The following is an 11949-nucleotide window of genomic DNA, read 5'->3' as shown; positions in this document are numbered from 1 at the left end:
TCCCGTCCGGTCGAGCCCATTCCCGGCGCGGCGGCGGTCATCGACCTCGACGTGACGAGCGACGCATCGCTGGCCGCCCTCGCCCCGGCCGTCTCTGCGCACACGCCACAGCTCGACCTCGTCATCTACGCCGCGGGGCTCCTCCACCGCCGCCATGCCCCGCCGGGCGAGCCTGCCGGGCCCGAGCGCCGGCTGGCTGACGTCTCCCGCGACTCGCTGACGGCAGCCATGGCAGTCAACGGGTTCGGGCCCATCCTCGCCGCCGCCGCCCTGGAGAAGCTCGTTCCGCGGCGGGATCGGCATGCGGTGTGGGCGACTCTCACCGCCCGCGTCGGCTCCATCGGCGACAACGGGCTCGGCGGGTGGTACGCCTATCGCGCCTCCAAGGCCGCCGCCAACATGCTCATGCGGACGCTCGCCATCGAGTGGCGCCGATCGCGGCCGGCCGCCACCGTCCTCGCCATCCACCCGGGCACCGTCGCCACTCCGCTCTCTGCCCCCTTCCGCTCCCCCGACCATCCGGGCGTACTGCCCGCCGCCGACGCCGCCGACAACATCCTCGCCCGCATCGCGGACGCCGAGCCCTCGCTCTCGGGCTCCTTCCTCGCCTACGACGGCTCGCCCATCGAGTGGTAGCTGTCGCCCATCGCCATCGTCATCGCCATCGCTGCCGTTTACCACCACGTCCCCGCCGCCCGTACAATCGTCATGTAGCCCTCTGGGCTGATCCGCGGGTGCTCGGCGAGCATGCACTTGACCTTGTCCCACCGCAGACTGTACCTCGGCTTCTCCGCCGGATCCATCACCCGCGTTGCCCGCCGGACCGCCGCTGCCACCATCGCCACCGGGTTGGCCACCCGCTCATCGCTGATGATCGCCGCGAGCACTGCACTGTGTCCGTGCTGGATGGCAATGGCCACGCTCTCGTCGAGAATCGGCAGGGGCGACACGCCGCCGTCCAGCAATGCCGCCACTGCGCCAGCTTGTCTGTTGCATGCCGCCAGCCGCAGCGCCACCAGCCGCTCCTGGTGCCCGATGCGTCCGTCGCTCATCAGAGCCGCCACCACCGCCACCTGGCCCTCTTTGCACGCCAGCCGGAACGCCGCTCCGATATCAATCGCCGCTGCCATCCCCGCGCTCTCTGTGTACGCCAGCAGCGCATGCACCATTGTCTCCCGCCCGCGCATCGCCGCCTCACAGACCATCGTGCTCACTGCCGTCGCACCCACGGTGTGGTGCGCCAGTATGCGCGTCGTCATCTCCGGCGTCGCCCACGCTACAAGCATCCCGAGCTCCGCCTTGTGCGGCGTCGTCAGCTGGATCCGCTCGCTGTCCATCGCTATCAGCATCTCCACGAGCGTCTCGTGGCGGCCCAGCACCGCGTTCCTCAGCATCTTGTTGCCCAGCCCGCTGAGGTCGATGCGCTCGTCAGCAATGAGAGCGCCGATGAGCACATTTCGCGACCGATCCTTGACAAAGCTCTCGAGTGCTACGCGCCCGACTGCCGCCGCATCCACGCTCTCGTGGTCGAGAACTGCGGTGATGACCGCTGGCGAGCCCGTCGCCGCCAACATCACCCTGGCCAGAGCCGACGCTGACGCCACCCGCCCGCCGCCGAGGACGATCGCCACACCGTCGACGTTGTCGGCCCGTCCGATGCTTTGGGCACAGGTCATCTCCAGCTCATAGCTCGTTGCGGTTGCGGTCATGACCGCCTCGATCACCGCCGGGTACCGCTGCCCGGCCGAGACGGCGTCGGCGATAAAGGGCTCCTCTGGCGCACACGTCTCGATGATGATGCGGACAATGCTGCCCAGGCCGCGCCTGGCCGCGAAAATGACAGCAACGTTGGCGTCGTTGGTACCCATCGGCTTGCACCGCATGAGCATCTCGGCCGCCACAGCTTCGCCTTGCAAGATGGCCACCGTCGCCACAGGGAGCGACACCGTTGCCACGCTTGCGATCGAGGGCATGTCACGCAGCGCGAGCTCCTCCTTCTTGCCGCGCACCGCGCACCGCAGGTCCATCGATTGTAGCTCTCTGAGCAGCAGCTCGCGGGCGAGATGACTGTCCTCGTCGTCGCTCCCTGCATCGCGGCCAAAGCCGATGACAATGGGCAGCAGCAGGGCGGCCGGGGCGGTGGCGATGCGGCCGGCCAGCCCCCCGTGGCGCGACCTGCAGCGGAGGGCGCGGAGGGCAGCTCGCCAGAGGCCGTGCTTGACACAGCCCGCGTAGCCGATGTGGGCCTGGATGTGGGCGGCGGTGATCGGGTTGCCCAGCACAGCTCGGTGGAGTGTCCGGCAGGTCGAGGCCAGCGCCACCGCGTCGCGGGCCGGCAGCCAGCGGCCGATGTACGCCACTATCTCGCGTGGAAGCAGGTCGAGCGGCATGGGACTGGGGATTGGCGGTGTGGATGTGAGGGATGGGGGCGGGAGAGGAGTATGCGGCGGTGTGCCATCGGCCGGGGCACACTGTCTTTGGCGCACCACGAGCAGAACGTTTGTGTACCCTTTTTGGTTCGTAATAATCGTAGTCTGTTGTTGGATTAATCGTTCGTTCGTAATAATCGTAGTCTGTTGTTGGATTAATCGTAGGCCGCTATCAAGTGCGTACCACTACTTGGAACCCAAATGAGGCCTGGGACCACCCCACACCCCCACACCAGCCACTCCCTCGAGATCCCGCCTGCGCCCTCTCCTCCCCTCGATTGCGACTCTGTCGCATTCGGCCACTACACACCGCCCGAGTGTGACATTACATACACAGACACAGCGCACTTCTTCTACCCGCCACAACCGCCAGCATCCATCGCCACCCTCGTCATCATCACGCCCACAGCCTCCTCTACAAGTTCCTTGAATCCCTATGTCCATCGCCGTCCTCCATCGCCCATCCCGTGCCACTTGCACAAACCCAACTGCACTTTCCAAATGTCACAGTATTTTCGCGGCACAAAAACCGGAGCGACGGCTTTTTAGAGGAGAGCGAGGGCAGAACTACACACACCTCTTGCAGACCGCCAGAACTACTCACAGAGCCAAGACGAGCATGAACCGCTTCACCAACTCGGCTACCACTTCTGCTACGCTTCCCATTGGTGCGTACGACATGGCCTCGCAGCTAGAGTACGCCCAGGCGCTGGAGCACCACGGCGGGGTCGGGGACGCCGAGGCGGCGGACGACGCGGTCGACCATGTGGCGCTTATCAAGGAGCGCGTGGCAGCCGGCGACGTAGCGGGTGCCGAGGACATGGTTGGGCGGCTCTTGCCGGCCATGGGCATCACGCCCCACGTCGTCGCCTTCAACATCGTCATGGACGGCTACGCCCAGGCCGGACGGGCCGAAGACGCGCTGGGCGTTCTGGAGCTGATGGAGACGGCAGGCGTTGCGCCGACCGTGGTGAGCCTCACCACGCTCGCCGCGGCATACATCGCCGCCGGCGAGCCCCAGTGCGCAGCTGACGTCGTCAACATCACCATGCCCTCGCTCGGCATCGCGCCCAACACCGCGACGTACGGGCTGATGATCAAGGCGGCCATGGCCGAGCGCAAGGTCGACGTCGCCCTCAGCTGGCTCGATGCCATGGAGGCAAGCGGGGTGCCCGGCGATGCGACAGCATACGGCACCGCCATCAACGCCAGCGCCAACGCCAGTGACGCCCATACGGCAGAAGCCATCCTTGCCCGCATGCTCGCTTCCGGTCTTGTCCCGGACGTCATCGCCTGGTCGGCGCTGGCCAAGGCTCACGTCCGGGCCCGATCGCCGGCTGCTGCCTCCCAGGTGCTTGACCGGATGCTTGCCGCGGGCGTCGCGCCCAACGCAAAGACTTACGGCACCATCATAGCCGGCTACGCCGCAGCGCGGCAGCCCGAGCGTGCCGAGGCGCTGATGGACGAGCTCCTCGCCGCAGGTCTCACGCCCGACGTCGTCACCTTTACCTCGCTGATGGAGGCCCACGCCCGAGTTGGCGATGTCTCTGCCGCCGAGCATACCCTGGCACGCATAACCGCCGCCGGCCTCACGCCCAACATCTACGCCTTTGTCACCCTCATCAAGGCCCATCGCAACAACCACGCCAGCTCGCCCGCTGCGCGTGCCGAGGGTGCCGAGGCCGTCTGGGCCGCCATGGCTGCAGCCAAGCTGAAACCGAGCCCGCAGGCATACTGCGTCATGCTGCGCACGTTTGCCAACGCCAAGCCTGTGCGCGTCGCCCGCATCACCCGCTACGTAGACGCTGCCATCACAGACGGCTGTCTCAACCATCACGTCGCCTCGGCCGCCTTGTGGGCGAGCTACCACGCCCGCGACATCGCCCTGGGCACGCGCGTCCACAACGCGCTGCTGGATGTCTGCGGCGACGACGACGAGAAGACCGCCCATGTCTGGCGCCTCATCCAGGACCCAATCCGCCGCCGCTGTCGCTACGGCAGCCGCTGCGGCCGCTTCGACTGCGCGTTTGATCACACCGCGTCGTCGTCGTCGTCGTCGTCGTCGTCAGCTCCGCGCAGTTCCTTTCGCTGTGGCTACCGCTCGCCATGCTACCAACGGCAGTGATGCCCAATAATGACGTTGCCGCCACAGCATCGGTGGTCGATACCGCGCCGATCCTCGTAGACTCAAAGGCGATGGTGTGGTGGCGCTGATGCAGCTGCCGCCGTCGCTATTCGGCGATCGGACCAATGCCGCCGGCCGCTGACCGCTCGGCTGGCGGTGGGATAAAGAATGAAGGAGAATAGCAAGAGCGCCGCTCAACCGCGACGGACCTTGAGAAGGCACAGAGGCGAGGTGAGACCACGCATCGGTGTTGTCAGCGGGCGGATCGCGCGCGCCACAGCCAGCGGCAGCGCCTCTGTCTCTCTGCCCAGCTAACTACTCCCCCCCTCCTCCAGGGATGTATCCTGGTTTCAACTGGTTGTCCGGTGTGGCTTGGTTGTTCCGATCTGTGCCCGCGCCTCTCTTCAAGCGAGCTCGTGACGACGGGTCATGGCGATGGGAGGGCTCGACTCATGGTGATGGGGGGGGGGGGGGGGGGGGGGGGGTTGATGGACGGCGATGGGGAAGCTTGAGCGGCCCGATCACCTTGCACTACCTTCATGTCGACGACGTATCGGCCAACCACCCTCTCCCGGCCGATCATCATCCGGTCTGTCTCCGCGGACAATGGTCCAGCCTCTCCGCCTGCCCAGCGCCGGTCGGCCAGCCAGCCATCCCCGGCTCGTTGCGATGTGTTACTACTTTATGATGATGGTGCGAGGTGGCTGTTCTCGATGCGGCCGTTGTCGTCGACTTCCCGCTTGATGATGTGAACGGGCTGACCGACAGCCTTCTTGCCGACGATCATGACCGCCAGAGAGGCATCGTCCTTTTTGGACGAGTTATTGCGCGCCTCCATGGCCAGCGGCCAGATGGCGGCAAGGATGCTCTGAGCGGTGATGGGCTCCTCCCCAGTCTCCTTGAGCTGCTTGAGCGCTGCCAGGAGGGCACGAGATGGCTGCTCGCCAACAAACCACCTGGTGTACGACCTCAGGTTGCCATCGGGCCAATGGCGAGGGGCGCTCTTCTTCGGCGCCTTGCCCTCGAAGAGCGCACTCCTCTGGACTTTGTTCTTGGCCCACACGCCGTCCGATCCTGCGATGACAATGTCACCGACCTGGATGTCGCAGTGAAACTTGCTGTGGCCCGGGACTTTGGCCACGTGTGACACGTGCCTGTTGCGCAGCTCAGTGCCGTCTTGCGAGCGGAGCTGGAACCACAGCTGCGATGGGATCATGCGGTCTCTGCCAGGCTCTTTCACCAGCAGCTCGGGCGTGATGCTCTGCCTGCTCGCCGGCTCAAACTGCCTCGTCGTCTCGTTCCAGCGGATCACCATCAGCCGCGAGTCGCCAGCCACAAAGACCGAAAGTTTGGTCCCGGTGATGGCCGCGGTGAGGAGGGTGGACGACGAGCTCGGCTGTCTCTTGATCTTGAACGTGGTCGGCTGATGAGTCACTTTCTGCTGCAGCTCGCTGTTCCGAGTCGCCTCAACTGCATTGGGCAAGGCGATTGTCATCTCCTGCCACTGCTGCTCGGCCTGCTTGCGCACCATGGGATCCTGCGGGTTGAGCGCCGCCGTGTTGAACCGCTTGGCCAGGAGCATGCGCTGGATGACCGGCTTGGCCCACAAGGAGGCCATGATGGTGAAATGCCAGGCGAGCTTGGGCAGCTCCAACTGGCTCGTGATATCCCACTGTCCCAATCTGCGGAAGCCCTCCATGCCCACCACCATGCTGGACGAGACGATCTTGCCCGAGACGAACTCTGCCTCGTGGGCCACGTCGCCTGTCACGCCATCGCACACCAGCAGTACGCCCTCGTCGTAGTACACGCGATCGTCACCGGCCAGATCGTGGTCATAGACGCGGTCTTCCTGAAACATCTGCTCCTGGGAGTCCTGGCAGATGCGGGTGTGCGGCTTGGTGGGCGGCTGCAAGATCTTGCACTCGTTGCTCAGGACACGAGCGGCGCCCGAGACGAAGATGAGCGAGGTTGCGGCGACCTCGTCAAAGTCGGATGAAGAGAGCGTGACGGTCTGGCACGGCCCGGACATAGCGGCAGGCATGGTGATCTTGACATTCAGGTGATCTTTGGTCTTGACGGCCTGGTACTGGGCGAGCGACCTCGCCCGGAGGTAGGTCTGCCGAAACTGGTGGAGGGTGATCGGCTTGAGCTCGTGGCGGGTGGGCGGAGGGAACATGGCGGTCATGTCCGCTGAGCGCGAGGTGGTGCGCGCCACCTTGGCCGGTGGAGGAGCGGTCAGCACGTGGCTAGCCGTCGATGGCCCGGCGACGCCAGCGTCGTCGCTATCGGACACGACCATGGCCTCCAGACCGCCGCTCTCGAGCTCGATGCCGTCATCGTCGGCACGCCGGCGCTTGCCAGGATGCGTCGTCGGCTGAAAACCATCGCTGGCGGCGGGCATACCGCGGCGCGAGCCGAGGGGCATGCGATAGTCATCGGTGAGCGTGAGGCTGCTCCAGCCGGCCAATTCCTTGTCTCCGTCTGAGCTATGCCGGCCACGTCGGAGCGGCGCGATGTAGAAGAGCACATACGGATGAAGATCACTGACAACGAGCGGCTCAGGAGCGCCGGTTTCGACGCTCGGGACAATGTGGACAACCTCGGGCTTGCTGCTGACAGCGACGACGGCAAAGCGAACACGGAGCATCCACGAGAGGAACCTCAGGAGAACATCGGCGGCTTCGGACGACGCCAGCTCGTCGACGCTGGTCCCACTGGGCATGAGGGCCAAATGAAGCTCTTTCAGCGACGTGATCGTCGCGTCATCGCCGTTTCCGAGGAGGCGGGCAACGTGGAGATGCAGATCGTCGGTGATGAACGGCTTGCTCACGTCGGGCGACGACGTGGCGATGGTCCGCACCCAGGCGCCAATGACACGATTGCCAGGCGGGGGACGGAAGAGAGCTTAGCGAGCGTGACGGTCACGTCCACCTCGCTGATGCTCGGGATGGGCTCCGGGCCAAGGGCGGCGCGCAGCACGGCATCGGCTTCCTCCGCACCCATGAGCGTCGTGGGCGGCTCGAGGATGCTGTCTCCGATGGCAAAAGAGAGCGAGCCGCTGTCGAGCTCACTGTGGCTCTCAACCAAGTCGCAGACCCGGCTGCGATGACAGGCTGCGACGAGCGGGGCGCCAAAGCGGCGGCCGAAATTGCTCGGCTCGCTCAGCGAGATGGTGAGGCTGGCCTTGACCGAGTTGATCTTGCCCATGATGCTCCGGACAAACTCGGCACACTGATCGGTCATCACCACTCTGCGCGTCTTGTCCCAGAGGATCTTGGTCACAAAGGAATCGAGGAGAAACGAGTCGACCCTGTGGAGCGTCGAGTCCTTCAAGTCCGAGACCGTGGCGTCAATGGCGCGCGGGCGGAAGACGGTGAAAATGAGGCGAGACAGGAGCGAGAGGTTGTGGCGGAACGCCGAGGTGCTCATCAGAGTCGACTTGGGCAGCACGAGCAAGTCCTTGTCACGATTCAGGCCGTCCGGCTGCGAGACGAGGACGTTGACGAGGACGTCTTCCATGCTCTTCCGCAGCGACTCCCACGTCATTGACTTGGCGCCGTGCACGATCTTCTCGACAAGCTTTGCAAGCGGGCCACCGACCTTATTGATCGCGTTGGGGTCCCTGGAGAGGATCGGCTCGGTCTTGATGAGCTTCTGCACGAGGCGGACTGCGACGAGCTGGATGCTGTCCTCGAGGCTGCTGACCAGCTGCTCCCGGCTCTCGGGCCTCGTGATGTGGTTGGTGAGGACGAGGTGAAGAAAGTCCGCGAGCGTCGTTGCCAGGCTGGTGACGAGCTCGGACTGGATGTTGTCGGACTTGACGGTGATCTGGAGCTGGCGAACGGCGACAGTGAGCCTGGACCGCATCACGCGATGGAGCTGGGACTGGGTCAACGAGCTAAAGAACTCGTTGTTGGTGTCTGGATCGGGCCTGCCATCATCGGGGAAGTCAAGCTGAGAGCCTCCAGGACAGCGAGGCGCAGATCCTCTTTCCACTTGGAGGTGAGGTCGATGGCCAGCTTCTTGACGTCCGCACTACCAAGGCGGAGGACGACACAGCTCGGATCATCGGCCTCGGCCACGACGGCCATGTAGGACCCGGCCTCGCTCTTCAGCTTCCTCTTCTGCTTGACGAGGTTGCTGATCAAGGTGTGGGCGTTGTCGTCGATTGGAGTCAAGACCCTCTCTGCAGCCTCGACGGCTCTGCTCACCCTGTCGAGCATGTCCTGGATGACGCCGCGGGCGAAAAAGTCGAGCCGTCCCAGAAAGCCCACAATGCCCGAGCTATCCACGCTCGGCCGGATCATGCCCTCATCGGCAAATACGACAGCATCGTGACTGGAGGCCTGGCCAAAGTCGGCAAGCGAAATGTTGTTCAGCGCCCAGCTCGAGTACTTGATGGTGGCGAGGCGTGAGACAGAGAGGCAGCGCTCCGAGGACAACGCTTCGGACAGGAGCTCCAAGGCGTCACCAAGATCGTTGGGAACCTCACCGTGCTCCTTGAGCGAGTCTGGGATGACGAGTTGGAGCTGATTGAAGAACAGCTCGTTCAGGCCTTCGCGGAGGTTGGTGACGCAATCGTTGTGGTGCAGGACCATGACGTCCTCGTCGCTGGGCTTGATGGGCATGACCACCGCAAAGTTGACAGTGGAGCCGTCGCGGGTGGTGGCCATGGTCGTGAGCTTGGAGATGGCAGCATCGCGGTCGCCATTCACGCTCTCGAGCTCGTTCTTGATGTCTCTAATGATGGCGAGCCATGGCTTGGCATGGGCGAAGAACGGATCAAGCGTGCCGCTGGCGTTGTCGTTGTCAACGATGTTCTCGCCGTCCGCGAGGAGGATGACGACAAAGGCGGCCGACTTGAGGGCAGAAGCGGTGACACCCCGGACGATGCTGTTGCCAGAGATGGTACCGGCTGTGTCCTTCAACACGCCGCGCGGGGGGATGATCGAGGCCGGGAGAAAGGCCGTGACACGGCTGACAAAGTTGGCCAGCACCGAGTTGCGCAGCTTGCCATCCAGCCCGCACATGGCGCTGAGGAGGTGCTCGAACGAGCCGAACGAGAGCGAGGTTGGATCCGAGTCGACGAGCGCAGCCTTGGGGTCGTCCGTCCGGTTTGCGGCGGCGATGACAGCACGGACAATGGCCTGGCCAATGTGGGGCTCCGACGAGGCTGGGGCAGAGACGATGATCTTCCGGTCGAGGGCACCGCGCACGTCGGCGCCATGAGCGGCAAGAAAGTCGAGAACAGCATCGGCAGGAGAGGATGAGCTCGATGACTCGTTGATGAGCTCCTTGAGCTTGTTCACAGCCGCAAGACTATCCTTGTCCTTGGACCGGAAGCTCTTGGGCTTCTTCTTGCCCATCACGTTGGCGACAAAGCTCTTGAGCCAGTCGTTGTCGTCGCAGTTGACGCTGATGAGCTCCAAGATCGCCTCCTTGGACATCATCTCGACGACGACCTCAAACGAGCGGCCGTAGCGGACCTCGATGTCTATGACGGTAGTGTGGCCGACGGCGCAGCGGGTTGGGAGGATGAACGGCGCTTGAGCCGAGCCGGCGCGATTGGTGTGCCTCCGACTCTCCTTCTTGGCGCACCAGAGCTGCTCGGCATCGGCGGCGGGAAAGTCAAAGTTGAAGGCCACGTCCGCGTCGTCTTTGTCCATTCCGGCGGAAACAAAGGCGGCGGCTGCGCCATTGCTGGCTTGAGACAGAAAATCGGCGGCGCTAGGCATGGAGGTCTCGAGCAGGACGTCCTGTGTGGTCGACTTGCCGAGACGCGAGGCGCCGTGGAAGAGGATCAACGACTCGGCTTGATCGTTGAAGGCCTGGCTAAAGTCCAGCTTTGTCGCCAGGCTCTTGTAGGTCTCGGATCGGGGCTTTGACCACTGCTTGGCCTTTGACTTGAGATCTTCGGCTCGGCGGTCCGACTCGAACTCGATGGTGGTGAGGACCTGCCGCATGTCCTGAGACGACTCGGCGGTGTCTCCCGAAACAAAGGCGGCGCCAAAGATGCCGCCGATGTCGTTGTACGCGCTATCGTAGAGGTGCTTCCTCCCCGCCTCGAACGCATGGCTTGATTGAAGGAGATGGAAGAGTGTGGCACCGCCTGCCGCCGGCACCGCGCACTGCAGCGTGTCCTTGACGAGCGTGCGGAAGTTGCTGCTGGCGAGGCCGAGGCTATCGCAGACAAAGATGCCGAGATTGCGGGCAGTGATGAGGTAAGTGCCACCGGCGACGTGCGGGATGGCAAAGAGCTTGGCCATGTCGAGGATGACGTTGACTACATCGTCCGACTTGCTCGGCCGGAGAAGGAGGCCCTTGCGGCTCCTCCGGCCCGGCCGCCGCTTGTTGAGCTCGCCGCCGGCCCACGTGGACAGCGCTTCCAGGTGCTCATGGCTGATGGCACGATCGCTGGCGAGCGCAAGCGCGCGTCCCACCAGGTCGTCATCCACCTCGCCGTTGGCGCTGGCAAGCGCTGGCGAGTTGGAGAGCAAGAGGGCAGCGATAAAGGTGACCGGCGGGTCGGAGCACTGGCTCTCATAGCCCAGGCCGCAGACACCTCTCATGAATGCATGGGTTTGCGAGACGAGACGGTACTTGCTGCAGTTCTTGCAGCGGCGGAAGACGGCCTTGGGATCAGGATCGGGCTCGTTCGACGTCGGCGCCTCAAACTGACCGGGCATCATCTGGCCCGAGTTGGGGCTCAACGCCGCAGCCCAGACGCCCGATCGGCAGGTAAAGGCGTGCTCGGGCGTGTCCTCACTCTCGTTGTTGACGAGGCAGACGACCAAGCTGTAGCTCCGCTGTCCCGCGATGATGTCAAAGATGACCCGCGCGTTAAACGGCTTGCCCTCGAGCTTGATCAGCCAACTCGCCGAGGCGTGGATGTCGGCGACGGACGACGTTGCCGAGCAACCCTCGCGCAGCCACTCCACGGTGATCGAGGGGGTGCGGCTTGAGGTGGCCTCCTCGTCCATGCTCACGGACTCATCGTTCGACATGATGGTGCTCAGCAGCATGTCCAGGCCGTCCAGGCCGGCTTTGTTGGCAGTGAATGCGCTCGGGTAGTCGCGCTCCAGACTTGCCTTGATGTCATCGAACTCGGCATCGCTGCAGGCATTGTCCGCAGCGGCGATGGTGTCGAAAATGATGCAGTTCTTGGTCTCAGCAGACAAGTCCTGCACACGACACAGCAAAGTCAGACAATGGTTCGTTAATGCGCGCCACAACATTGTGGTCGGGGGGGGGGGGGGGAGGGGGGGGAGGGAGAGGGAGGGGAGGGCAGAGACGCAAGTATTTTTTGTCTTCTTCATCAAAACGTTCGTTTGTGTTTGTGTGCCCGATTCCAACGAAAACGCCGCCGTTGCTACCGAGCACAAAGGGGGGGAA

General features: G+C 64.1%; 3 protein-coding genes across 3 annotated transcripts in view; 2 read left to right on the top strand and 1 right to left on the bottom strand.

Moving 5' to 3' along the window:
* The window catches only part of AMSG_11167 (cell-cell signaling protein), a gene marked incomplete at its 5' end in the record, with an annotated part of 1555 nt that extends 516 nt beyond the window's left edge, over positions 1–1039 (top strand). Inside the window, one exon of the mRNA XM_013897466.1 lies at positions 16–1039. Coding sequence (XP_013752920.1) covers positions 16–636 — 621 coding nt within the window. The 3' untranslated portion in view covers positions 637–1039. The remainder of the gene's footprint in view (positions 1–15) is intronic.
* Positions 1040–3048: 2009 nt separating this feature from the next.
* AMSG_11165 (uncharacterized protein) lies at positions 3049–4696 on the top strand (the record flags this gene model as incomplete). Its single annotated transcript, XM_013897465.1, has 2 exons — positions 3049–4507; positions 4623–4696. 2 exons carry the CDS (start codon positions 3049–3051, stop codon positions 4694–4696), a joined length of 1533 nt encoding a protein of 510 aa, XP_013752919.1.
* Positions 4697–5220: 524 nt separating this feature from the next.
* AMSG_11164 (uncharacterized protein) lies at positions 5221–11792 on the bottom strand (the record flags this gene model as incomplete). Its single annotated transcript, XM_013897464.1, has 3 exons — positions 5221–7378; positions 7453–8488; positions 8554–11792. The coding sequence occupies 3 exons, from the start codon at positions 11790–11792 to the stop codon at positions 5237–5239; spliced, it is 6417 nt and encodes a 2138-aa protein (XP_013752918.1). The 3' UTR covers positions 5221–5236.
* Between the last annotated feature and the right edge of the window lie 157 nt (positions 11793–11949).

The sequence above is a fragment of the Thecamonas trahens genome, assembly GCF_000142905.1.
Source record: "Thecamonas trahens ATCC 50062 unplaced genomic scaffold supercont1.70, whole genome shotgun sequence".
In the NCBI taxonomy this organism is placed as follows: Eukaryota; order Apusomonadida; family Apusomonadidae; genus Thecamonas; species Thecamonas trahens.
This window is presented reverse-complemented; position numbering and strand designations above follow the sequence as displayed.